This window comes from Hemibagrus wyckioides, linkage group LG07 (genome assembly GCF_019097595.1).
Source record: "Hemibagrus wyckioides isolate EC202008001 linkage group LG07, SWU_Hwy_1.0, whole genome shotgun sequence".
Taxonomy (NCBI): Eukaryota; Metazoa; Chordata; class Actinopteri; order Siluriformes; family Bagridae; genus Hemibagrus; species Hemibagrus wyckioides.
In genome coordinates, this window is record NC_080716.1 from 14,764,079 (window position 1) to 14,791,637 (window position 27,559).

At 37.1% G+C, this 27,559-nt stretch overlaps 2 protein-coding genes across 2 annotated transcripts; both read left to right on the plus strand.

Annotated features, from left to right (window-relative positions):
- The first annotated feature begins 1,801 nt into the window (after window positions 1–1,801).
- Window positions 1,802–4,284, plus strand: LOC131356366 (bone morphogenetic protein 2). The gene is made up of 4 exons (XM_058395321.1): window positions 1,802–2,266; window positions 2,398–3,010; window positions 3,134–3,214; window positions 3,312–4,284. The coding sequence occupies exons 1-4, from the start codon at window positions 1,906–1,908 to the stop codon at window positions 3,454–3,456; spliced, it is 1,200 nt and encodes a 399-aa protein (XP_058251304.1). The 5' UTR covers window positions 1,802–1,905; the 3' UTR covers window positions 3,457–4,284.
- Window positions 4,285–6,490: 2,206 nt separating this feature from the next.
- Window positions 6,491–27,449, plus strand: tspan5a (tetraspanin 5a). The gene is made up of 10 exons (XM_058394035.1): window positions 6,491–6,873; window positions 15,238–15,288; window positions 17,618–17,764; window positions 18,550–18,720; window positions 20,114–20,239; window positions 21,675–21,722; window positions 22,124–22,240; window positions 22,969–23,030; window positions 26,439–26,478; window positions 26,580–27,449. Exons 1-9 carry the CDS (start codon window positions 6,790–6,792, stop codon window positions 26,449–26,451), a joined length of 819 nt encoding a protein of 272 aa, XP_058250018.1. The 5' UTR covers window positions 6,491–6,789; the 3' UTR covers window positions 26,452–26,478; window positions 26,580–27,449.
- The last annotated feature ends 110 nt before the right edge of the window (window positions 27,450–27,559 follow it).

Below are 27,559 nucleotides of genomic sequence, written 5' to 3' on the forward strand. Positions count from 1 at the left end.
AAATACCACCTCCACCCCCCCACCCCCCACCCACCCATACAATGTCTCAAACCCAGTCTCCCCTACTTACAGGAAAGGAGCCTGTATGCACATACAACCTATTATCTGCTTCTTTCACACCCTGGGGCTTGTTGGCACATGACAATGTTTTAGGAAGTAAGTAGATCCAGGTTCACCTTGCTCACACTGAAAAAAACAGGTCACTCTGTTTAATGGGGGCAAAACTATTTTCCCAGATAACTGAATTACTAACTGAGAATGATCAGAATGTGGTGGATCAGACTGGTGAGTGTGGATATACAGTTTAAAAACTCATATAATAAATCATTTATTACTAAATATTTTAGTACTAAATACTGAAGCACAAAACGTAATCTTTCATCCAGTAGTTTACGAAAAAAAATTATATAGGAAAAATGATATAAATTATATAGAAAAAAATTGTGAAATTATATCCATGGCAATATATGGCCTAAATAACTCTTAATTTTACTTTTCGACATATACATAACAAGAATGAAGAGTTATTAACTCTTAAATTATTAATTAATAAACATTTGATTCATTTTGAATTTGTACTTAAGAAATGATGCTCCCTTAGCAGACTACTGGAACAGGTCTGAAGTATTTTGAAAGCTAACCATTCTCAGAAATTCAATACTCAAGATAATGTTTGACCTGCTGATTTCCTTTCAGCAAGTGGAAACCCTTTTCTTAAAACATGTCAGCAGTCACGCTAAAAGATGATGTTTCTGCGACCAAGCCCCTGTTTGAGAGGAGGAATAAGACATTGATCATTTTTCTCTGACTCTTCTGACTTAAATAGTAGTAGAGAATACCAGAGGGAGTAAAGAAGCCAAACAAGGTGAAGGGAATCATCAAAACGTGCAGAGAAACTACTACTTCCAAACTGAAACTACTTTCAGTGTTTTGCTACTTAAACTTTCTGATTGTATCTAATGCAAAATAAATAGTAAAAACAATTGAAAGGAAACACCTAATTGAAACAGACCATTTTAAACATTTTTACACAATCCAACTTTCACTTAATTATTTTCTGCATTATTATTTTTGTCACTTTTAGTGACATTACATTTTGGCTCAGGTGAATAAAATGTGTTTCAATATGTATTAGAATCATACTGTATTAATTCAGTTGCAAGAAAGCACAATATTTGAGAAGTAACTATGAAATACTGAGAAACACAGTGACTGAATTAATCAACACTGACATCTACTGTTTTAACATGTGGCCCAGTACATTACTAACTGCTTTATCCTGGTCAGGGTGGTAGTGAATCCAGAGCCTATACCAAGAACACTGATAGGAAGACATTGGTTGTTCACAGCCTAGATGGGATGACAGTCTATGGCAGGGCATCACAGTCTAACAACAGGTAAAATTTTGAGTAACCACTTACCTGGAAGTTTTCTGACAGTGGATCCAAGAGGAAATAACACATATCCAAAAAGTCCACAAACCCAGAACACTGGAACTTAATCCTTTAACTTTTAACTTATCCTTTAACTTAATTCATAACCAATACATAAACAACCACATACTATATGAAAACACATTACCTGAAAAAAGTGAGATTTCCACAATCAAATGTTTAGTATCTCTACTTGTAATAAACAATAGTCATATAGAAAAGCTTGTAAAAACGTTCATAAAGTTGAAAAGAGACTGTGAATCCACAAAAAAAGAGAGAGAAAAGTGATCACCCCCCAAACCAAAACAAGACTTGTTGCTTTGCTCTGCTGCCAGAAACAGCACGGACACAATGCATGTCAAATGGACTGTAACATTCCAGGCATTTTCAGTGTGAGCGGTAATTGCTTTCTCTCTAAGTTTGGCTGTGTGGTGTGCATTTTGTGAATCCTTCCTACACCCACAATTAGCAAATGAGGTTCAGCTTTCCTACTGTGATCTCATCTTGTGAGGTACAGACCAGGAATCTCTTCTTTATCTGTCTTAAGGTTTTGAACATGGCGTGCAAAAGATGTTTCTGTTTGTTGTATGTGGTTATAACTCTGAATGCAATCAGTGGCTTGAAGTTGGAAGAGAATCTTCCTGAAGATTTTGAAAACAGGGATCTTAGCAAGGCCATTTTGGAGATGCTTCACATCAATAAGCTGTCGGTCCCTCAGCAAGCAAAGCCACATCCGTATATGAAGCAAATTTACCATCTACTGAGTACACAGGAGTCGAGGATGAGAAGTGATTCAGATGGGACTCTGGTGCAGAGTTTCCGTAGTGTACAAGGTAAGAAACTCCCCGTTTACTCTTTAGCACAGAATACATTGATTTTTATAATATGTAAAAGGTTACATTTTTATTTCATTGAAGTAAATGAAGTTATTGCAGGAATAGTTATTCATATCTCTGCTAACTAGGCACAAAATATAGCAAACCTGGTTGGATCTGGTTCAACTTGTCATACTTGCAGCCCTCTATGACTGTTGCCGAGTTGATCTTACTGAGAAAAACCCTACACCCTGAACCACTTACAGTAACCGTGGCTGTACACAGCCTCTCATTTGGAGCAGGAAACCTGAGCATAAGTGGCCCCCTCACTGAGCACCTGCTCACCCTGGACCAGCTTCCCCCATCAGGCTATGATGTGTTCAATGTGACAGCGTCTCTACCTCATCACATCCATGGACCACACATCCTGGGCTTCCAGCTGCGCTTTAGGGATGAAAGTGGCAGCCTGGTGCTCCATGAGGCCCTAACTCAGAGCTTGTACTGCTTAAACACAAGCTCTCTAAGCCAACCTCTGCTGGTGACCTACAAGGTGAAACCAACAGAGCGGCCGATCTTTGAGCGCAGGCAGAGGCAGTACTGTGGAGAAAGCACTCATCTGCTAAAACAGCATCCACAGCTGAGACAGCAAAGAAGCACAAATGACACAACCTGTAAGCTTTATGAACGTCTTGTTGAAATAAATAAAACTGAACTGAGTCAATGGATACTACAGCCAACTGCATTTAACATCAGCTTCTGCAGGTAGCTGAGATGTTTTATTAATTATTGAATTTTCTTTAATGATGATTTTTGATTTTCCATCTATTTAAGTACATATTCTTTTACATTACACTGTATATAAATATATATATATATATTTCAAAGGGGTTTGTGCATGGAGGAACAGGCAAATCATTCGCTGGCTGATCAGGAAACGAAGGATAAGAACTTGGAAAATAACAAAAGGTATCTGCATTTAAAACTATGTGTCACCTACATTTTAGTTGTATTTAAAACAGAATTGTGAAACAAAATCTGTTTATAATCTTGTGCTTCATTCCAGTTCACACTGCACCTCACAGGAGACGTCTCCTCTCACGGTGATGTATCGGAGCGCCACAAATGACATCATCATAAAGCAGTTAAGAGATATCAGGGCACAAAGATGTGTTTGCTCAGACAATATTAGATCAAGTATTAATGGGTGAAATAAAACATTAACGTCTACTAATGCCAAGCTAATGTTTTGGCAGAGAGGGTGTGATTGTAATTCTATGACCTAACACAGCCATAAAAGTTATGGCACTGTAAAATATAACCCATTAACAGATAAAGTAAGAATTATAAGTTAGCTGAAGTCGTTTAACTCATTAATAAGACTTGCTCATGAGTTATTAAGATAATATTATTATTAAGACAATGATAACTAATACCAAATATAATCACCCAATACTTGTTTATGGTTCCATGTTCTGGCCAAATGAATTTACCTCAATTATTATGATCTCTTTTAAGAATGAGTCAAATGGGCAATGCATCTGGTTACAATAACAAGATGCTGAAATCCATCAAGCTGTTCACTGGGGACTGAACACTTTATGTGACATAATATGAATGGTTCAACATTAGGGTCTTCATAAAATATGCAAAAACATTGCATAAAAATATTTTATAGTCTCATCAAAACTCAATAAATAACATTAAGGTAATTATGTGACCTGGAATAGAGAAAAGAGAACCACCCTTAATGACCATTCAACCATTTCATGATACTCAGATTTGTAAGGAGGTATATAATGAGTATACAAAGATGAAGAAGATATCATACAAATATTTACAAAAATAGCATCTGCTTTTGTTTTAAACATTATATTTTTTAACAGCGGATTCTGAGAGGGTTAAATTCCAAGTAAAGATGTATAACTGTTGTCTTATGTAGCTCTGTGTCTTTATGTAGCACCATGGTCCAGGAGGAAAGTTGTTTCATTTTATTGTGTACTGTATCAGCTATATATGGTTAAAATGACAATAAAAGCCTTTGACTTGACTTGACTATTAGAATGGCACTACATAGTAAATGAAAATAAAACACCAACATTTCAGCTGAGCAGCATTCAACTTCACGCTCCTATAAGACTGAGATACAATCAATACACCTCTCAGTAGTTAAGATGACAGGTGGACACTTTACACTTCCATAAATGTACTATTAATAAGGACAAAACAATATATATCATAAAAGCTGTTATGCCATCTCAAAGGTTTTAAAGCGTACATAAATCCTCCAGTAGAGCATTATAAAATATTTATGCAATGCCAATGAATTCATTTAAAAGACAGCCTGCATGGATGTACGTTCACACTTTCGACCACAAGAGGACAGGAATTCCTACAATTTTACAAGGACGTTGTCAATTTTCTGATGTCTAACTATGTATAATTTGTATTATTCTGTGCATTATAAACCTAAATTAATATTCAGTTTCATTAACTATGATGTTAAGTTTAGGTGGTAATCTTAGAAGAAAAAAAGTGTCAGGAAACATTAAGTACTGAACTTATGAAGGACCTGGCTACAGCAAAGTGATATTACTGTAATAGAACCATTTTCTAATGATTAAGTAAACATTTATTCTCTTGGCACCTATTATAGACCATGTGAAAATAAATATAGCTTTCTACACTGTTCGCCTTCGAGTAATGGAAAGTAAACAGAGGAAAATCGAACTGTCCTCTTAACAGGTTTGTAATCAACGGCTTCAAACCACTGTCAAGAACCACTCACACTGCAAATAATGCAGAAACTAAAGTGTCCAGAACATAATCTGCCAAGACTGAAGAATGGTTAAGCATTTCAGAGGTGGGGAGACATGTGAACTGCCTGAAAACTGAGGCTGAAGTAGCTTTACTGTTTGATAGGCAATTCTTTTGCTTTGTCATTTCTGCTCTGAGTTGTTATCCTTCCTCTCTGAGTGCAGTATTATAACACACATTAAATTGAGCAAATTCAGCATTAAATCTTACCTATACTGTATGTAAGCATGAAAACGAGCGCTGTCTAAAAAGCTTTCATATGTCAGTACTTTAAATGGGATTTCACCTTTTCTCATTCATATGCACAGTATAAGGCCTGAAACATTTCAGAGCACTATATGACAGCAAGTTGCTTAGCTAGCAAATGATATTGTGATATTTGTGAGATGGTTTTCATTACATATGTCTGTAGTGTCTGACACAAAAATGATTACAGCTAAAAAAAAAAAAAAAAAGCTGGGATTTAACCAGTTTTAAACAAATGTAAATAGTCGACTAGCAAAGACCAGGATCTTTGGGTGGATTTCGGGGAAAACTGGCAATGAGCTGTATGGTGAGTCATAGAGTCGACTCTTTTTGCTCAACTGAACCGACTCACTAATATTCTTCACTACGGTTTACACTCAAAGGAGTTGCGCGGTTTGGACCAATGGCTTGCTGTCTCCCCCTGCAGGAGAGTTTCTGAATTTCACGTCCCCTTACAGGTCACGCATTAAAGAGGCCACTGGAGACCCTCTTATAGGAGGACTCATGTCATACAATCATATAATCAACTTTTACACTGAACGATCATCACAAATAAACATTATACATATGGTGAGGTACTCAGTGTGTGTGTGTGTGTGTGTGTGTGTGAGAGAGAGAGAGAGAGAGAGAGAGAGAGAGAGAGAGAAAGTTTCAATATGTATCTGTCTTTTCATTATATTTTGTAATAATTATCATGCCAGCATTGCAGACATTATTTAAACTGTATTCGATCATAAATTTGTGCAGCTGTTTGTGATTGAACTTGCTTTTATTTATTTATTTATTTATTTATTTATTTATTTATTTATTAATTAATTATATACTAATTAGTACTTTTTTTTTTAATTGTTGAAGGTATGTATGACTGCTGCACTTTTTGACTGGCTGACAATTTAAATGTAATGCATTCCTTATTTAACCAATTCGGTCTATTGTAGGCTTAACTTGACGCATCAACATAAAATTAATTTATTATTATTATTATTATTATTATTATTATTATTAAAAATTCTATTAAACACATGATGATGGAGAAGTTTCACATGCAAGTAATAAGTACAGCCACATAGTGGAGTACAATATACCCGAATATGAATAACACAGTGATGCAGTCTTTAGTCCCGCCTCCTTTATATGAGAGCGCCTTTCGATTGGTCGAGATTTCTGCCCATCCAAATCAACCATGTCAAGTGTAAACGGAGAAGCAAGACAACGGTTTAGATTCAGCGCAAAAGCAGGCCGAGATTCCTTGCGATTATTATTCACTACAGGCTTCTGACCATCAGCAACGTCTCGGGAATATATACAGTACATTAAAGTCTCTGCGTCAATGAATAATGCCTCTGAGTGGATAGTCACAGTGCAGGGCTTGGTGGCGCTTTCTAGACAAAAAGCGGTGTTAATCAAGCTGAACCTGCTACACTGTTCCTCTCCTTTCCCATGTAAGTAGCCGGAGAAGGGACTTATGTGGACGAGCATCAATGATGTCAGGAAAGCATTACAATGGACAAGAAGTCAGCTGCTGCATCAAATATTTTATATTTGGATTTAACATAATATTTTGGGTGAGTGCACATTTTATTGACTTTTATTTGTTTATTTTTCTTTTCTTTTAAAGGCCGTGCTCGGATGTTAGTTTGTTGAGTTAATGTTATTCAAACGGTAGTGTTTCTTTGTCAGAGGGGTCTGTGTTTTCGACGATGAGAAATGACCATAACTCGGTTACACCGGACACTCATAGTGATATTGGAAGAAATATTCACAGTAAACATCGACAGATCGATGGAAGTCGATTCATATTATAGTGCATATGACCGTATATATTCACCGTCTTTTTCCCGTCCATTTTATATTCCATCTCCCTATACGAGATCTTCTTTTCTACGTCCTTCGAGGACCGATAAAACTTTTAACTTCCTCCTTTTTTTTAAAAAAGGTTTTTCCCCCTAGTATTGTTTTATTTAAGTCAGGAGTGTATTTTCCAGCCTACATGCAGCGTTCACTGTGCCGAGCATGTTTCTGAGCACAATGTTAATCGGCTTTATCATGAGCTTAGGTTACATACTGTATTAGGTGCAGTTGATAGTTACGCTTTTGTTTTGTTTTGTTTTGTTTTGTTTTATGTTATAGCAATATTTTCAAAACTGGTCCATATTGTTGCTGTCTTTCAGCTCCTAAAGTGTGTAAATCAAGCAATGTAGAAAACAGGTGTGCTGGAGGAGGCAGACGTGTCTGTCTAATGCATTAATATTAATAATAATAATAATAATAATAATAATAATAATAATAATAAATATCTATCATTATTATGTTTTTCATTCCTGACAAGTTTCTTTCCATATTTGATTCAGTTCAAATTTATTTCCATCATTTTATATATTTTAACAATGGACAGTATCACAAAGCAAAGAAAAATTTGATGTGTATAAATTTATACCTAATGAGCAAGCCAGAGGTGACTGTGGCAAAAAAAAACTCCCTGAGATGATATTAGGCCTGACTTTTCTTTTCACCTAACAAAATCTGTTAATAATGCATGACTTATGGTTTATTATCTACAGCAAATCTGCATCACAGTGTCACTGTAACATCACGCATCCCTCAGAATGGGCATAGTGCTAAAACCGAAAACTGTCCATCAACACCTTTACTGCACAGTTAATCCTACATCGTATCAGGTCACTCATCATTTCCATGTAATCATATGGCCGATTTTTGTTTCCATCCAACATGGGTCAAGTTTCAGTTCAACTTTGTTCTTTTGTAGCCTTATGATCAGGCTAGTATAGTGTACCATGTATTTCTGGTGCAATATTCTTTATCATATTTGTGATAAAGGTCTTGCAGTGAATGTATTTGTTCATGAAATGTGCACAGGTTACACTTGAATGGTATAATGTTAATATTTAGTTTCCAAAATCAGGTATAGATTTGGTGTCGTGTAACTATAAGGCTTATGATGATTCCACTGCAGGCTGATGGAATACCCTTTATTGACCTCATTCCTCCTGTAAGCCCTGACACTTCTGCTGCTGTTGGCTCTTTTTCCTCAGAATCCTGATAAGCTTAGGCAAACCTTATTAAATATTTAATTAGAGCTAAAAATGCATGGATGGGAAAAAGCCTGCAAAGCTTTTTTCATAAGGTTAAAAATAAAATGGTCCTATTTTCCAACAAAATGTCAGTGAAATGTTGCAACATTTGGGGGAAATAACATGCAATAACATGATGAGTTTTTTCATAGTTCATCAGATCCTTTACAGTTCATACATTAAATTGGCCTGTAAGGGTAAATTCTGACTGAAAACGAAAGCTTGTTTAATTATGAAATGATTTGGAATAAATGCTTTGTCATATACAAAAGAATAAAAAAAACCCTGAATAATTGAATACAGTTCATGCAGCATGGTTTTACTGTGCACATTGCACCAGATTGCTCTCGCTTTGCTCGGCAATTTTTTCAGCTTCACACTTGCACTTTGATGCACTTTCCATGTTCCGTATGTCGTCAGAGCGGGTCTCCAGTGTCGCACTCCACTAGCTCGCTCCTTCCAATGAATGCACTCCTTTGTTTTTCTGAGTTACAGTTTCCTGGGTACATGATGCACAGTTTCTGAGGCATGGCGCTTTTTCCATTTTGTTTCCATTTTAAAAATGTATGCCAGGGTGGAGCGTGAGGACATGACGGACAAAAGATTTATTTTTATAAGATCTACTAAGAGTTGTTCTCCTTCACCAGGAGGCTTTCATGCACATGGGTGCTGGAGACAGTGGAGCATTTGAAACATGTTTTAGCATCAAGTCTCATCAAGGCAATGGTTGTATAATTGTCACTCGCACTACTCTCACTAAAAATAGCTGCTCTGTAATACACTAGCTGTGTCCTACACTAGGTGAATGCTGTGTAATCACCTCAGATATGACTATTCCTGTTAATTTTCCTTATGAGTATTATGTTATGCAGTTAGGTGCATCTGGCTTTTGTAACAATAGTAACTAAGCTACAGGAAAGAAACCAAGCCTGTAACTTAAACCTAGGCTAGTAATCCTACTAGACAAACAGTCCTGCCAAGCTCACTGAAGTACAGGAGGTGTTCAGAGTGCAATAACCGGAGGATTCGATTAGGAGTATAAGCCAGCCGAGCTCTTGAATGGGCTGATACGATTATAAAGTCCCCTAATATCTGTAAACACTATTTGAAGTTATAATACAAGACGGACAGGAGATAATCTGGTTATATCTTTGCATGCAGTTCATGCAGTATATTGAGACTACTCCTCAGTAGCAGTTATGGGCATGTTGTTGTTTCCAGACATTTAATACAGCTGTAGACAGATTAAACTAATGAAACAGTCTTGTCCCCACAGAATCTGATACATTAATACCTGAGTTTCTAACATGCTACAGCAGAGGAATTGAAAATGCATGATAATTACCAAAATTGTATTACAATAAACCTTTGCTACTTTAATTGGGTTGGACATGTGGATGTAGAGTCAGCTTCAGAATTAGATTACGTTCGATTGCATTAGGTTCGACTTTGTCGTTGTGCCGATTACAAGTACAAGCTAAATAAAATCCAGTTAGCATCTAAGCAGAAGTGCAAATCACAATGAAGCATGAAGGAACAAGAGTGTGCATGTATACAGTGGTTTACAGTAACTACCTTTCTGCTGGCTACAGACACAAGGGTCTGCTGTGAAATCTGGACTTCAGGCCCTTTCGGTATGTAATATTCTTTTTTTTTTTAAGTTGTATCTCAAGTGATTGAGTCTCTGGGTTGTTGATTTGAAGGTTGTTATTTGAGCCTCAGCACTGCAAGCTGCCACTGTTGGGTCCTTGAGTGAGGCCCTTTACGTTGTCTGCTCCAGGGATGCTGTATCATGCGGCTGACCCTGCGCTCTGACCCCAACCTCTAAAGCTGGTATATGTGAAGGAAAGAATTTCACTGCCCTGTAATGTGTATGTGATTAAAAAAAATAATAAAGGCTTCTTCTATTCATTTCTGTGTTTGTTTCAGGTTATAAATTGAAAATGAGGATGCGGGCCAACACGTGCCATGACACTTCCTCCCTTCCTTAGCATAGCTTTTTAAATCGTTAAGTAAGCATGCTTCGAGATAGTTAGGATCCCACTTTCAAACTTCATGCTCTGTGTGCTACTCACTCTCTAGGACGCTCTCACACAGGGACCTCTAAGGACATTAAAATATGTAAGGTGTGCATAGGGTATCATTAGAGAAATTATCCCTGGTACAGATACAGGAATTCAAGTAATGCCTAATATGCACTGGTTGTTTTTGGTTTTATTGCACAGAGCACTAGAAATTGATGATATGATGATTTTTTGGGGGGTTTTCTTAAAGTTTTAAATGTCTCCACGAAATGCTCAAACATGGCATCTTAAGTTGTGTTATTTGGCAGCATCAGTTATATGGAACTGGTTTGAATATGCCAGACAGGGTGCAAATGACAGTTGTTCACAAAATTTTGCAAAAGTAAGTTTGGGCACATCTAGAAAACACAACAAACCTGTTCAACCACCTCAGAAATCACCCCAAAGAGTATGGCAGAAGTCAGATGACGTGTGATATTCATTTAAGTGGATGTGGTAGATTAGTGTTGGACTACTGATTGGAAGGTCAGGAGTTTGAATCCCAGGTCCACCAAAAGCTGCCACTGCTGGGCCCCCCAGCAAGGCCCTTAAAACTCAATTGCTCAGTTGTATAAAATGAGATAAATGAGAAGTCGCTCTGGATAAGGGCGTCTGCCAAATGCCAGAAATGTGAATGTGAAGTGTAACAGCACTGCAAGAGCAATATTGCTGAACAGCAGTGAGAAAACTAGAAACGCATCAGTCATGCTGTGACATTTTACTTGGCCAAAGATGATGCCCATTAAAATGGTTTTTAAAAAACAAGAGTTTTGAGCACCTTCTAAAAATCTCTTTGTTACAACTTAGCAAGTCACATCACCAATTATCATCTGCTCCCAGACTGCCAAGGGCAATGAAATGAAACATAAATCGCTTATATTAAAAATCTGGAAAATATGTAGGGAATGCTATACAGAACACAGATGGATGGTAATATGCTATCAGCACTTGATTGTTTTCAAATTGTTAGCATTTTGACGTGGTTTACATTTCGTTAGAAAGTGTATTGTATTCTAATAAGTTTGAAAAGGTCCTTTGGTCTCTCAAACAGGTCTCTGTTCTTCTTCATCTTTTTTGATCATGTGTTTTGTGGAGCTAAATTTACAGAAGTGAGAAAATTAGTTTGATTGACACCTGTATTGAACAATTATCATGTAGTCCCAATAGCAATCTTTTAAAACACTGTATTCTGTTTTTACAGAAATGATAAAAGTTAATGTTAAAAGATAAAAGCATAGATTTGTAATCTCTTTTATCACTCCAAAAAGGTAATGAGACAGTTTTTTGTTTTGTTTTGTTTATAATCTTTTTAAGCAGTTTTGTTTGTTACTTTTTCACGTTATCTGCTTGTACTGCAAGAAAAAATGTACGATTTGATGGGTTTTTTGGGGTTTTTTTTTAATTATTTCGTTATTCTTAAATGTCAAAATATTATCAGGTATTGGTTACATCCTGAGTTCAATGTCCTATTAGTAAAACTGAAACTGCATGCAATAATGAGTGTTCTCTGAACCTGAAGCACATAAAATAAAAAAGATTACCATTATGCCAGACAAAAAGACCATTAAAAGTGAAACAAGTGGACACAAAAGAGGAGCAGTTTGGACATCTGGATTTTGAACTTTTCATGAGCTAAAAAAAGACCTCAGCAAGCAAAAGGGCCTGTCTCCACTAAAGCCTGCACACACCCTTTAAAATAAGAGCAGATCTCTAAACAAATACAGCTTGGAAATATGAAGAGGAGTTACTCGTTCTCTGTCCATGCAGTCACCATGCTCAGTGTTGTAGATTATAGCTCTCTCTCTCTCTCTCTGTGTGTGTGTGTTTTTCTGTTTTTGCTTTTGTTTTTCTAAATACTCCAGAAAAGGAGTTCTGAGGAGCCAAGCATCCGGTCTTCTGAGCTGAATGCTTCCTGTTTTCCTCTTGAAAGTTCCTGTGTTCAACTTGAGTCCCATATAAGGACATATTATCACTAAAACTATTTATACCAGCTAATATAATAAAAAATTATACATGTTAAAAGTAATTCATGTAATGCTATACAGTATAATATCGAAGGTATATTCACAAATGCATATATCAACTGATAGATGTTACTGAAAGAATCTACAGAAAGAATAGTGCAGCCACTAATGCTGGATACAAAATGTATTTAATATTTTAAGATCAAATATATGTAATATAGCTAGGACGAGGTGTTTGTGTTTAACTCGTATTGCCTGAATGAATGTCAGAAATGTTAATGATTGAAATATGAGCTGACAAAAGTTTCCCATGACAACTCCAGCCAGTCTTACAAACCGCATCAGATTACTAATAACATTAAACACACTGGTCAAGCATCGCTGTTCTCACTGTCAGACCAGGTGTGTGTACATTGAGTTCTTATTGATGTGATACAGAAAAGTGTTAAAAACCCGGCAGCTGTATTTATTATAAAAACAAACTGTTAAAAGCCTGGTTATTGTTTGATTCCTGTAAAAACTGGTTAGTGTCAGGGGGTTTCCTGATCACATGTCATTATTTACACTGTAGAACTACACTATATGGCCAGATGTTTTTGCACATCTGACAATCACACCCACATGTGCTGTAGTTTTACAATTTCCCATAACTGAGGCCCAAACCTGTCATCATGGCATTATTCCTGTACACAAATCTAGCTCCATAGAGACATGGTTTGCTGATAAATGGGAGTGTCCTGCACAGAACCCTGACCTGGACCTCAATGAATACTTTTGGGATGAACTGGAACAGTAATGTGTACCAGGTCTTCTTACTTTACATCAGCACTCGATCACACTAACACTCTTGTGGCGGAATGAGTACAAATTCCCACATCCACGCTCCACAATCTAGTAAAAGCTTTCCCAGATGATTGGAGATTATTCTAGCAGCAAATTGTACAGTGGAACCTCGGCATACAAATTTCATTCGTTCTGAAGGGGAGTTGTTAAGGGGAAAATTTGTATTGCGATACAAATTTTCCCGTAAGGAATAATGTAAATGCAGATAATCTGTTCCAGCCACCCAAATTGATTACCAATAATACCAATATGAAGCATATGTAAACTGTATGGCTGCTTACAAATAACTGACCCAAGCCAAGCATTATATGCCAAGGGTCCTGACAGGATGCCATGTCACCAAGTTTGGGCTAAAAATAGAACAGACCTCTCTTGCCACAAATTTGTCAACAAAAAAACACGCGAAAAATCACGTAGCTTTTGAACGCATGCCAAAGGCAATGTTAGTATCGTGGGTTGACTCTTTCGAAACAGCTTTTGCCGACTGGGGAAAAAAACATCGTAAAATTTGTAAACTTGCTTAAGTTTTGAATGGCTCCTGGACGTATGTGCAACTTAGCATTCAGTTTGGTCTATTCATATGCCAAAAATGCTTTGTATGCTGATGCAAATTTCTTGCAAAATTTTAATTCTTAAGGTGAAAATTCATAAATGAGGGCATTCGTATGCCAAGGTTCCACTGTATATTGGAATGGCCAAATATTAGTGTCCACATACTTTTCTCGATATGCTAGTGTGCATGTCATGTCATGTCATGGGGACGGTTTTTGAACTGAATTTCTGTGAAACACTATTTTAGATTAGGGTTACCGGAACTTTGTGGAGAGCTTGGCACACTTTATTGCTTCCTCTAAATACAGCTCTGGAAAAAAATGAGACCATTGCCCAATCTCCAGATTTGAACCCTATTGAAAACCTGCAAATCCTGCATGATCTTGGGTTATTTTGATGTGTTGTCATTTCCTTTAAATATACACTCTAAATAACAATAGTTATATTTTGAATTTAGGAGAAATATTGTCAGCAGTTCACAAAAAATGAAACAAAACTGTTCATCTCACCAATACATGAACCTGTAAGAAAAAAACACAAGAAGCAGCTTTATAGAAATATATGAATTCAATACATAAATTCAAAATTTGAGTTTATTTCTAAAAAGCAAGAGGTGAAGGTGACAAGGGAAAAACTCAATTAGGTGATATGAGGGCAAACCATTGAGAGGAACCAGACTCGAAACGCATCCTCATCTGGTCTCATCTGGCAGTGGCAGTTTAAACCCTCATATGTTAGTTACTCAGCTATGATGTACTCTTGATTTTATACTGTTGTAACATTTATTAGGAGAGAGAATCACAATCATTAGTGTATAAATAGTATATAAACATCAAATAAATGGACAACACCATGTTTGGGTCCTTTTGATGGCAGGTATACAGGAATTTTGTTTTATATTTACCAAACAAGGTTAAATAAAAAATGTAATGAAAAGTTAAAATGATCCCTAAACGCCCTTTTACATTCATTATAGAAAACTTAACCTTGCTGTGTTGTCCATAAAAACATAATGGATTGTTTTGACTCAAACATCACCTAGGTATTAGAATTATATCAGTTGATCTTTGCCCTCTAAATGTGTTCATACATGTGTTCAGATGTCTTGCATTAACGCCCCTTATTTTAAGGCCTGACTGTTACCACAGTGAACTGTTGCAAACAATCATAAATTCAGTACATTCTGACACTCTATAGAGACCACTGGTCTCATTTCCTATTCCTGGTGCATTCCTTACATTTTCCTGGTGGAGTCAAGAGAGTCAAGATTTGCTCTTTGACTGTGTTAGATTTCTTCTATAAGTATGTCTGTAAAGTGAGATGTTAAATTGAATTTATCAGGTCAAATCCTGAACGCATGTTGTATATTAGAATAAAGTGTTGAATTACTGAAACTTTCTTCTGTTTTTTTTTAGTTACTGGGGGTGACCTTCCTGGGAATTGGACTATGGGCATGGAGTGAGAAGGTGAGAAAATGTCAAAAAACACATTTGAGTGTTCAACTTCCATGATGAAAGTAGTGTTGAAATATAATGAAATGGAGCTGTACGTTCAGGTACTGCACAGAAACTAAGCAAGTGTTGTTATGCAACAGGTCTGAGAGAGCTCACTGTAAATGCTGCTTCTCAAGGGATTTTCACACTGCTCTTAATCCTGGGTAATGATCGTTTATCTAAAATCTGCTTTTAACCCCGGGTAGAGGTACATTTCACACTTGTAATACAGAAGTGGAGTGAGCACCATTTTTTAACCCAGGGTTATGAAACCCTCTGTGGTAAGAAACTGTGGTAAACATGCACAGTTTGCAACAATGCTGTGTTGGAGTGTTATAACTAGATGCTTAGCAACAGGCACCCAAAAAGAAACTGAACAGCGAGTGCCCCATCTCATGCTTTGTACAGTCACAAAGCATGAGCTGGGACACACAGTTCTCTAAAAAGTATTTTAATTTAGTATTTTAATTTTAATTAGTATTTTGTGCATCCCTACACTGCAAAACTCTCGCTAACCCTGCTTCAGAGCAGGGTTTCATAACCCCGGTAAAAAGCAGTACTAACCCTGCTTCTAAATGACCAGTTCTTTAACCCAGGGTTAAATCTAGGGATTAGCGATACCCCAGGGTTAAGTGCAGGGTGCAGTGTGAAAAGCCCTTCATAGATTCCATGTTGAACCCTGCAACAAAATATTTCATATGACAGGGTTTCTGAAGCTTGGAGCCTTAAAATAGTTCTGAAGGTTAAGGAACTATCCAAGTAGTATAGTAGGTGTGCTAATTTTTATTCAGCTAGTGGTGATTTGGCAAAAAAACACATACACACGCTCACCTAAAAGCAACTGTATTCAAAATGATTGCATAATAAAGTGTATTCTTATTATTGTTCTATTCGTTTTGATTTTTTCTTCATTATTTCTTAATGTAGATATACATTTGATCAGCAGGGGTGTCAAACACATCTCAGTTTTATCTGAGTGTCTTTCTATAGCAGTGTATTCAATCAAATCCACCTCTTGAGTAAAGTCAATTTGCACTATCTTTGTCAGTCTGCCTTTGTTTGCTAACCCAGAGTGGGTATGATCAGAGACCTAAGCTTTCCAGGTGCTTTATACCTAAAAGTGTGCAGAGTAGGACTATAGCACAATAGGAGACATCTCTGTATGCAAGTGGTAGATATTTTAGTCTTTTTCACTCAAGCCAGTGCGTCTAAAGAAATCTTTTCTGTATTTATCAGTTGCCTACATTCTGTCTTGCTTTCAGACTGCATTGCTTCACATTTTTACTGATTAGTTCACATTGTACCCTGGGGAGGATGTAACTGTAAAGATAAGCACTGAGGACACCTCCTTGAAATTTAAGAAACTTCTCAGTATTCATGTCAAAGGACCAGATATTGCAGTTGCTTATTGTGAGTTAGTCTGCTCTGTTTTTGAAACCACTTTAGACTGAATCAAAGCCAATTTCTTACTAAAGTGCACAAATGCACTACGAATGACATATAAAACATTATTCTATTACATAATGATGCTCCCTATACTGTAAACTCAGTCCTTCACATAAACGACCATCTGTAACATCTCACTTAAATTCTTCTCTGTTCACACTCAGTATTAACATCTGTCTGAAGTGAACAGGTGGACTATAGTGAAGAAGGTACAAGTGCGGGGGGATTGTTGACACATTAATACTACTTCATTAAGAAATTCTATATAAATTTGTTTTTTAATATTACAACACAAGTTGCAGTGTTGGTCTTGCTGTTGGACTTTAAAATATGTAAGGATTGGGAGGGGAGTATTTAGAGTTTGGCAGTCTATATTCAGCTGCCAGATGTTTTTGTTTAAACAAAACATTACACTGTTAATCCATAAAGTTGTCAAGTCAAATTTTTTAATTCCCTGAACACTGACAGCACAGGCCTAGACTCTTACACTCCCTCCTACATAGTAATGAATATGTGTCTGCAAGTTTTACTTTCTTTTTTGAGTTCATTTTTTTTCCTTTATTCCTCAGTGGTGGTGGTGTTCATAAAGTCCACTGATCATAAGATGTTATTGACAAACCAGTCAGTAAAATTGCACAACAGTTTAATAAAAAAGATGCTGTGCAACAGCATTTCTATATTCTCTGCTTGTTTTAAACTGAAATTTAAGAAGTTATATGTCAGGTAATCACCATGTGGTCAGTGTGGACACAATCAGGACACGTGTGTATATTGTAGCAGATGTGAACCTTCTCAGCTGTGCACTTCTGATTAGATCTCAATCTGAACAGGACCTAACCCTTTCTCTCTCTGTTAGGGCGTGCTCTCAAACATCTCCTCCATCACTGATCTGGGTGGGTTTGACCCCGTCTGGCTGTTTCTGGTGGTCGGGGGTGTGATGTTTATCCTGGGCTTTGCTGGTTGCATCGGCGCTCTCAGAGAGAACACAGTCCTCCTCAAATTTGTGAGTCTGTCTTTTTTTATCTTCATGTTATCCTTTGCTCTCCAACCCAACCAACAAACATTCTAATGCTTTGGAAGGATTTTGTAATTGAGACAGTTAATTAAAATGGCTGGCTCACTGCTCATCCCCTTTCTACTGAACTAGGGAGCTGATTGAGATGCATCTGATGTCCACCACAATGGACTAACTGGAGTTTTCAGTTCAAAACTCTCTGTGCTTAGGGGAAAGCAGCTGATACTTACTTCAATACTTGGAGATTGGTCTGACTTGTTGTGGGACATTTGTGAAGATTGATTAAGAAGTGCATGATATTTCAGCCCAAAACCTAGTAGTCTCTAGGTATACATCTGAATCATCAGTAAAATGGTTGGAAAATCACTGTGTGCACATCTTGGACATCTTACTCTCCAGATCTGGACACTAATTCCAGCCACAGACTTGCAAGAATGAGGACAGTTCACATGCACACACCAAACAATATAAAGACGTTTGAAAGACATGTCCAAGATCCCTCCATTAAAGTGTCTAACTTTGTAAGATAATGCAGTTATAAAAATAAATCCATACAGCATTCCTATATTGAAATATGACTCATTACATCTAAGTAAATTTTTGAACTCATGCCAGAAATTCTGTAGATTTTCCAGTTTTCCTGTGCAGCAGTTTTTTATATCATAAAGCATTTCATCTGTTGTTATTTTAGTATCACAAAATAATTTTTTTACAAAAGCAAGTCTTGAACTAATAATAATAATATCTCATGTTCTTGCTTTTGCCCACTCTAGTTTTCAGTGTTCCTGGGGATTATCTTCTTCCTGGAACTGACGGCTGGGGTTCTTGCCTTTGTCTTTAAGGACTGGATCAAAGACCAGCTCAACTTCTTCATTAATAACAACATCAGAGCCTATAGAGATGATATTGACCTACAGAATCTCATCGACTTCACTCAGGAATATGTAAGTGTGGAAAGTGTGTGCTGTGTTCATTGCATGACGCTGTAAAACCAACAGATAAGAAGCAAAGGAGTGAGTGTTGCTTAATGAGAGAGTGGGTGAGACAGAAAGTAAGAGGAAGATTAGGACAAGAATTCTGGATGCCATGATTGCAGAATATCTGTATTCAAAGGCAGTTCATGGAGCCAGTTACCACAGTAATCTGCTCCACATCATGCTGGCTGTAATAGGCAGAATCCCCACAACACAGCTCTTATTTATTTTCTCTATTATTAGCTGACAGATTTGATATGTTCATCCCAGCAGACTGCTGAAACTTGTCTGTTTCACAGAATTGACACTAACAGTTATTTCTTGGTAAACAAGCCACCTTAGAAAACTGGAAGCTGTCAATAGTACGTTGGCAAACTTAGTACTTGAGCATTTTTATGCCACATCACAAAATGTGTCCACTTTTTTCCTCTAAAGATAAAACACACATTTGTTTTACACTTTAGCATGCAAATAGTACAAAACATCACAAAACAACTTCTCAGCTCCGTTTTGGGGCCTTTTGTATCTGACTGCAGTTGCCAGGTCAGCTCCTACCCCAGGACTTGCTTAGGAATATAAATCAGTATTGGAGTTTAGCGGAGCCTGGCGCTGTCAAAGAGGTGATCGAGCGCTCTGTATTAACATAAGCTAACATAGCAATTGATTTAAGTGACATCCTTAAGAAGTGTATATACTAAACACTAGAGATAGATTGACTGAGAAGGCATTAGATTGACAACGAAAAATAAATGCTTCTTTGTTGGTATGACCCTTTAGTTTGTTTGTTTGTTTTTTTTGCTGCATCATATTATAGAAATTTTGCACAACTTCTATTGACTAATATGTAATATTAAATGAAATCTTCTCAGAGTAAAATAGTGCCAAACAGTTGTTGAAAATTGCTGTTGAAAGCAGCAAATGGTAGCAGCCCTGAAACATTGAAGATATGCCCCCAGTAATTTCCATACCCATAAAGATCCCTTGCAATTGATGATGGATGATCTAAGGTGATGCAGAGCTCATGCAGATGTTGTTCTAGTCATAGAATTGATCAAGAAATCATATCTCCAGCAGCACTATGAGAAGCAATGCAGTACTGGCTGATTGAGGCACAACCAGGAAACACTACATACTACGTATGTGGTCATCTGCCTGCTCAGTGTATTTACTCGAAAGCTACTGTCAGACTTTATGCTTAAGAGTAACTCCTACTCCTCCCTAAAAACTCCTCTGAAAACCTTCATAACACATTTCACTCCCAGCTTTTAATTAATAATTCTTTCAGCATTAAGTAAACATCTGCTCTTATTTTAAGAGTGGTTCTCATGGGCTTTTCAACCATTTAATGATCTGATGTGTGCAGTGGGAGTGCTGTGGGGCGTTTGGAGCCAATGACTGGGATCTGAACGTATACTTCAACTGCACAGACACCAACCCTAGCCGAGAGAAGTGTGGCGTTCCCTTCTCCTGCTGCACCAAGGACCCAGCGGTAAGAGAGAAATGAGGGGGAAGAGAGATCAGATGGATATCAGGAAGAGCATGGTTTACCAGGTTGTATTTGATTTGCGTTCGATTTTGTTGTGAAAACAAAAAACTTTTTTTCCCCCATTGATCTTTTACAGTACAATCACTTGAAGCTAGTACAGCTGCCTATAGTTAGTTCCCACTTCACATGACTGCTACAAACCAGGCAGTGTGAAGACTAGCATGTGCTTTCTGAGAGATATGTTAATTCAGTCATTATGTCTTTTCTAACTGTTGCTCCGCTGCATAAGACGGAAGAAATCTGCCCTCTTCCGCATACACAGTTGCATGATTGGCTAGTATCAGAGAGAGAGAGAGAGAGAGAGAGAGATTTCTCTATTGTAGTCTCCCAGTCATGGACGGCTACTGCATCATCAGGATATGAATTTCAAGCTTAGGATCTCTGGACAGGAGATATATTGGATGACTTCTTATCTGTTGTGCCACTTAGGAGCTATTGCAGTTTTTTTAATAGTACACACTGGCAACAGACAGACTCATAAAGTTAGGAGATAAGGAATGCCTGGATGATGAGTTCACACACGTTTCTCACACAGCAGATCTTACTTACAGAGCATACCTGCAATAACCATAATCATTTTCAGTTGAAGAAGTTTTCCCTTCGAAAAGGTTAAACCGATCCTTCGTCTAGGCTTGAAATGTCAGTGAAACAAGCTGAAATGCTGAGGTTAGACACAGGTCTCTGAGCTGAAAATCTTAAGCATAGCAGTGATAACCTGTGAGACTGTGGGAACTTTCCGAAGGAGGTGTTAGATGGTGGAATAAGGAGAGAGCCAAGCCTATATCCCACCAGACATCACTTGTCAAAACTTGTCTTGTCAGACAAAACTCCTCAAATCACAAAACTCGAATCTCAAAATACAGAAGGATATACAGAATTATCTTACAGATTGCAGTTTCAGATTACAATACATAATCTTAAAAAAAAAAAAAAAAACACTCCTCTAAATAAGTGAGTCCGAGGAGGCCATTTAAGGTAAAGAGCATTCATTAGAATATGCCACGAGCTATAATCCTTTTATTGTTTAATCAGCTGTAACTCTTCATTAAACATTTCGGCTGATCGGTTTTTCATTCCTGTGTGTAATTAAATCACTTCAGCAGGCTGGCCTAGTAGGTATGTGTAGCATTTAGTGTTCTTTCTAGTTAAATGGGAAAATGACCGGGAAACTAAGATTTGCTTAACCCGCATGTCATTTTAGTGAATACTGAAGATAAAAAGTGGAATGTCCGAAAAGCATTAGCTGGAAGCAGAAACCTTTTTCATCCAGCTGAACCATGTACATGTACCACAGTACTGCTTTTTAAGTCAACTCTTCTGAATGCTTGCTGCTGTTCAAAAAGGAACTATTATTTATAAACTACTTCCTTTTTTTTAGGAGGATGTCATCAACACACAATGTGGATATGATGTCCGGTTTAAAATGGTACGTTGAGTTATTTTCTTTTCTTTTGCAGTCCATTCCTTAAATTTCATGTTTAGAAGAATGAAGTCACATTTTATACAAAAACAATAGAAAACAATCCATCTATTGTAACATATCCTGATTTGAAAAGATTGTTCCCATGCTTACTCAGCTAGTAAATATAACCCTGATTTAACCCTGATCTGTTGCAAGTCAAGGAATAAATATTTCACACTGAGCATGAGGAGCCCCCTGCAGGCCATGAATCATAACACAGATTCATTATATTGGTTGCAAGTCAAACTAAATAAATTAACATTGTGCTGCCTTTTAACCCAATTATAAACATAATAAGAAAGAGTCAACAATTCTGAAAGAGTCGTATGCAATAAATGTGTAAATTAAACATGTTGTTTCTGCAGGCTGAAGAGCAAAAGACCTACATATACGTGAAGGGCTGTGTGCCTCAGTTTGAGAAGTGGTTACAGGACAACCTGACAGTAGTAGCAGGCATCTTTATAGGAATTGCCCTGCTGCAGGTAAGGTTCATGAACTCCTCTGTGTTTGTATTTATAGCTAATTTTTTACCCCTTATCTCTGACAAATAGAAATGCCATGACTGTCACTGTATAAGTACAAGGTGATTCAGCGCAATTTTCCCCATCAAGCAATTTTATATACACTGCATGGTCAAAAGTATGTGGACACCTAAACTTCACACCCATATGTCGTTCTTTCCTGTTCAGCTGTTGTCATGCAGTTGTGTACAATGTATTTGTGCACTGTTATTTTTCTTGACTTGAAGAAGAGGATTGAACCTGTGCAAACATACACTCACTTAGCACTCACTCGGAAGACTACACTAATACTGGGTGAACTTTTGCACTCAAAACAGCCTCAAATGTGGCATGGATTCCACAAGATGTACTTAGAAATTCTGGTCCATGTGGACATCACATTGCATCACATATTTACAGATGATTTTTTTTTTTTTTTTCCACTGCTCTGTAGATAATTACATGAATGAGCAGGTGTACATGTGTTCCTAATAAAGTGCTCTGTGAGTGAATACGATCACTGTGTGCAAATGTGCAGTATGGCAGAGGCAGCAGCATTGTCATAGAATATATTTATTTACCTTTCTAATTCTTTCTAGTTTTAATGATATTTTCTCTATTGCTATAAGGAATGATGTACACACAGTGTTAATTGGTCTAATGTTTCTAAAAGGTGAGAAGCATGTCTAAATTTGCCTTCTGTTTGGCAGATTTTCGGAATGTGCCTGGCCCAAAATCTAGTGAGTGATATTGAAGCTGTGCAGGCGAGCTGGTAAGTGAACATGATCATGCTAATAACATTCGAATTAGTGAAGAGCTCTTTGCTTATTCATATGCATGCTGCATCTGCAACTCATTGCACGCTGACCCTGTACCTTCATATTTTATTTTCCATCTGCTTTCATAGATATTCAGATTTGATATAAAATACGGAATACTACTGCTAGAGGCTTTTGAGAATGTGGATCATATAAGAAAGTTAAATAAGTCTTCCTTTTCATTTTCTTTATATTAATATTCATAAATAATTAAGTACCTCTGTGGCTTTATTATGAACATAATTAATCCTAGACGCAATGGACAGTTCATTTTCTTTTAATAAGTGATTTTGTAAATACTTCATTGCAGACACCATTAGGATCTTATTACAGTCATACTTTAACTATAACTACACCTTTAACTATTTATCCTAGCTGATAAACAAGGCATCCCCCTGACCAGCACCACCTCTCCTCCATTTACATGCGAGAATGTGTGTCTGAGGTGTGTGACACACTACTATGACCACAGCTATGCCAACTCACCTCATCACATTACTTCTCCTCATGCTTCCATCAGGGTGCCGCCCCCCTCTTTCACTACCCATCGCCCTCTGTACAACTCCAGCGAGAAAGCCTCAGTGTACTTGTGAGGGAGGCGCTCACCTGGTGGGTGCAACTGTAGGCCACTTAGCAATCTTTGGATGTGGAAAGCCCTGCAAGACTCTCCCTTCCCTACTCTCTTTCATAGTGTGGCAACTTTTTTAACTCAGCAGTAGTCAGTCTTGTCAGGCACAATTAGTAATCAAACCTTTCAGAGATGTACGGTGTGGGACATCAGACAATTGTAAAACTTTAACATGGGCAGATTTGACTGGGTTTTATTCACAGATCACAGCTCAGTGTAAGCTTGTTATTACTGATGTATATATGCAGGTTAATAAACTAAGCAGCAGCTCAGCATGTACAGGGACTTTTGCATCACCTTTAACTGTAAAATATTCCACAGATCTTCTCAGTATGGATTTTTAACATGATAAAGCTATTAAAATATCATACTTATTATTTCGATCCTCCATGTCTCTTGCTCGTTGTGCCTGATAAAAGCTGGCTTTGCTTTGCTAAGTCTTTCTTACATGTTCATATCAATCTTGCCTTCCTGAATGGTTTCATACCATACTCTTTTTTTTTTTTTTATAAGCATTACAGTGAAGGGTGTAATTATGTGAACAATATTTTGTTGTTGATTCAGCTTTGTACTCCAGCACATTGGATCTGAAACAATAACTTTTAGGCTTGGAAAAGTCAGGTTACTATTTCTAATATTTGGCGATGGTCTCCTTGTATATTAGCAGCTGCTAATAAAATAGGAAGCTAAACATATAGTTGCTTGTCAGCTCTGTTGCATGTTCATTCAGAAAGCTCTTAAATATTCAGCCAGCCATTTGCTTGTTTCAGTGGCTTGTTGCCTTCAGTAAGTGAAATAAGCTCAGTGGAGGTCTGCACCGATCAACAGGCATTTTAACAGTGGGCAGTGGTGGCTCAAGTGGTTAAGGCTCTGGGTCGTTGACCGGAAGATCAGGGGTTCAAGCCCCAGCACCGCCAAGCAAGGCCCTTAACCCTCTCTGCTCCAGGGGCGCCGTATTATGGCTGACCCTGCGCTCTGACCCCAACCTCCAAGGATGGGATATGCGAAGAAAGAATTTCACTGTGCTGTAATGTATATGTGACAAATAAAGGCTGTTTTTTCATGTTAACTCTCAACTCATTCTCCAGTTTTTGGTAATCTTTTGCACATTCTTCATTCTGGAGAATTTTCCTGAAATCTTCAGCAAATTAAATATATATTTTTAAATGTAGTCCTGAGCGATTCACCACTGTGGCCTTCCAGGTCATTTGTTATTGCTATAGCGATTGTTGACTTTTATAGGATAACCTTTAATATTTTGTACCTATTTTCTTCACAACATGTGCTGGAGTACAGAGCCAAAACTGCACCATAGTGCATGCACTGCCTACAAAGAACATGATTAAAAGTAGATTTTTCGGTGAAATTGAAAAAAGTTCCTGATTGCCTACAGTGCATTCACAAAGTATTTAATCAGAACTATGAAATGGATTCATGGTCTTTGTGCTATAAAACAGTGAGCAGGTTTTCATATAACCAGAAACCTGTCACATTTAGAGCCTTTGTTGTGACGCCTGAAATTCAGGTGAATATCTATACATGTTTCTACAGCCTGAGTAAAATCTGACTTGTGGTAAAATCAGTTAAATGAGCATCATTTACATACAAACATAAGGCACCTCTGTCTGTATAAAGCCAAACATACTGAATTCTTCACAAATGGATTATGGAAATGGATAGACCTGAGGAAGGAAAATAAAGAATTTCTCCATTTTCGAAGACCCTAAAGTACACAGCTGGTGAGCAAAACTCCAGAAGTTCTATGTGGGGATGAGACAAAGTCCTGGAAGGATAACTATCTCTGCAGCACTTTACCACACAGGCCTTTATAGTAATCCAGACTGACAGCTGGCTCTTGCTATAAAAGGCACTTGACAAGTTTTCCTAAAAGACACCTAAAGGAATCTCGGGCCTCAGAAAACAGGATTAAATTGTCTGATGTGACCGTGATAAAACTTATATCCTGAATCTCAAGTGTTGCATCTTGAGCAAACCAGGAAGTGCTGATCACATGACCAGTTGTATCTGTATGATGAAGCATAGTGGTGGTGGCATCATGATATGGAACCTCTGACTTCATTACCTCAGTCAGGTAATGAATGTTCAAAAGTCAGACAGGAAATTCAGCAGGCTGAATGCTTTCTGAATGCATTATAGGTGTAAAATTTGGGCTTTTTAAAAAGAATATGAGGTAGATTATACCAGCAATGACTAGCTTCAGCCCTGAAGCAGCAGCAGAAATACTGTACATTTTAATGTTTCGAGTTTCATTTTAGAATCTATTGACACTAGTTATAGTGATTAGTAATTAGATTCAGTTGTTCATATGCATTAGTCTCAATGAACCTCATAATGCACTGCAATTCTACATCAGTGAGCAAGCAATTTTGATTTATCAATCCAAATATTGTAGAAGAGTAAGCATAATGTAATATAGCTACAGTTATATTTAAACTGATCATCCTGTTCAAAAGTTTCCATCCCCCTGGCTCTTACTGTGGTGTGTTGCCTTCTGGAGAACGTGTTTTTGTAATAGTTGTGTTTGAGTCATTGTCGTTAATGTGAAAAAGATAAATTATCTCTATAGAATCATGCTGGCCTACTAGATATTAGCAAACTGGCATCACAGCAACTTGTCTTCAACTAGCTGATCAGAAGAGTGATGTGAAGCAGAAAATGAACACATTTGACTTACTACTTATTCTTCATTTGTTCTTTTTTCTCTCTTTCACAGTTTGTTCACCTGAAGATAATTTTGCTTCAGACATTCCCAGGTAACTGACTAAACTAAACACCCTTTTACACTGTAAATCCTATTATATTTACACTATCACACAACTAACACTTTTCTTTTCTTTACTTTTTTTGCTTACAGGACTAGGGAGTAATGGCCCCAGCAGCAGAACTCAACATGCCAGGTTCATCAGGTTGTGCGTGTCTACAGACGTAATCTGCACTATCATGTATTATTGTATGACTCCAAATCTTTCTAGAGTATTTCACATGACAGACATGTGTATGAAATGCTGTGTGTGTGTGTGTGTTGAGATGTTTGAATATTAGAACACACTCTTACATCATGTTCCATCATTTTTCTTTCCAACTGATAATGTTTCTTAAAGACACATATACAGTTATTATTATACTAATGAAACTATTTTGGTCCAGTTTTCGGACGGTGACTTCTGATTTCCTTTTTCACACATTTCAATTTTGATAAGCACTTGTTGTGTCCTGATATGTCAAAATGTATGTACCTGTACACTCCATAAAGTGAAAGTCCATAATCTTTAGTGAACAACCTCTGACACCAGCAGAATGTACCATGAAAGTATTGTCAAATGATGATGTATAAAAGTTCAGAGGTCCTGCTCATGGCACAGATGTAACATGTTATTAGCAGAGAATATCAATTTAGATTACAAACCGAATTCAAAAAGTATTCAGTCCACACTTTCTATAAAAAACAAGTATTTTTAGTTATTTCATAGTGGTTTTCCATGAGGGAAAATATTACAGTTTATTTAAAACAGTCTAATGGAATTAATGAATTAATGTCAGATAATGAACAGAAATGTGTAAAATGTTAAATATAAAGGATGTTAAATGTATAAGGGAATGTGTCTCTAACACAGGCATACTGTAATCAACTGAACTAATATTGTAAGACAGAATATGTGAAATCTCTTGATTCTGTGCTGTACTAAAACCATTTTATTAAATAAACAAAGCCTTTTTCACCTGCTCACATTGTGTCTCATGTTAATGATGAGGAAGGGATTGTGTATGTAGTTAGTCTAGTGACTGCATTGCATCATTTTATTATTAGTAAGAATTTGCTGTGGTGTAAAATCA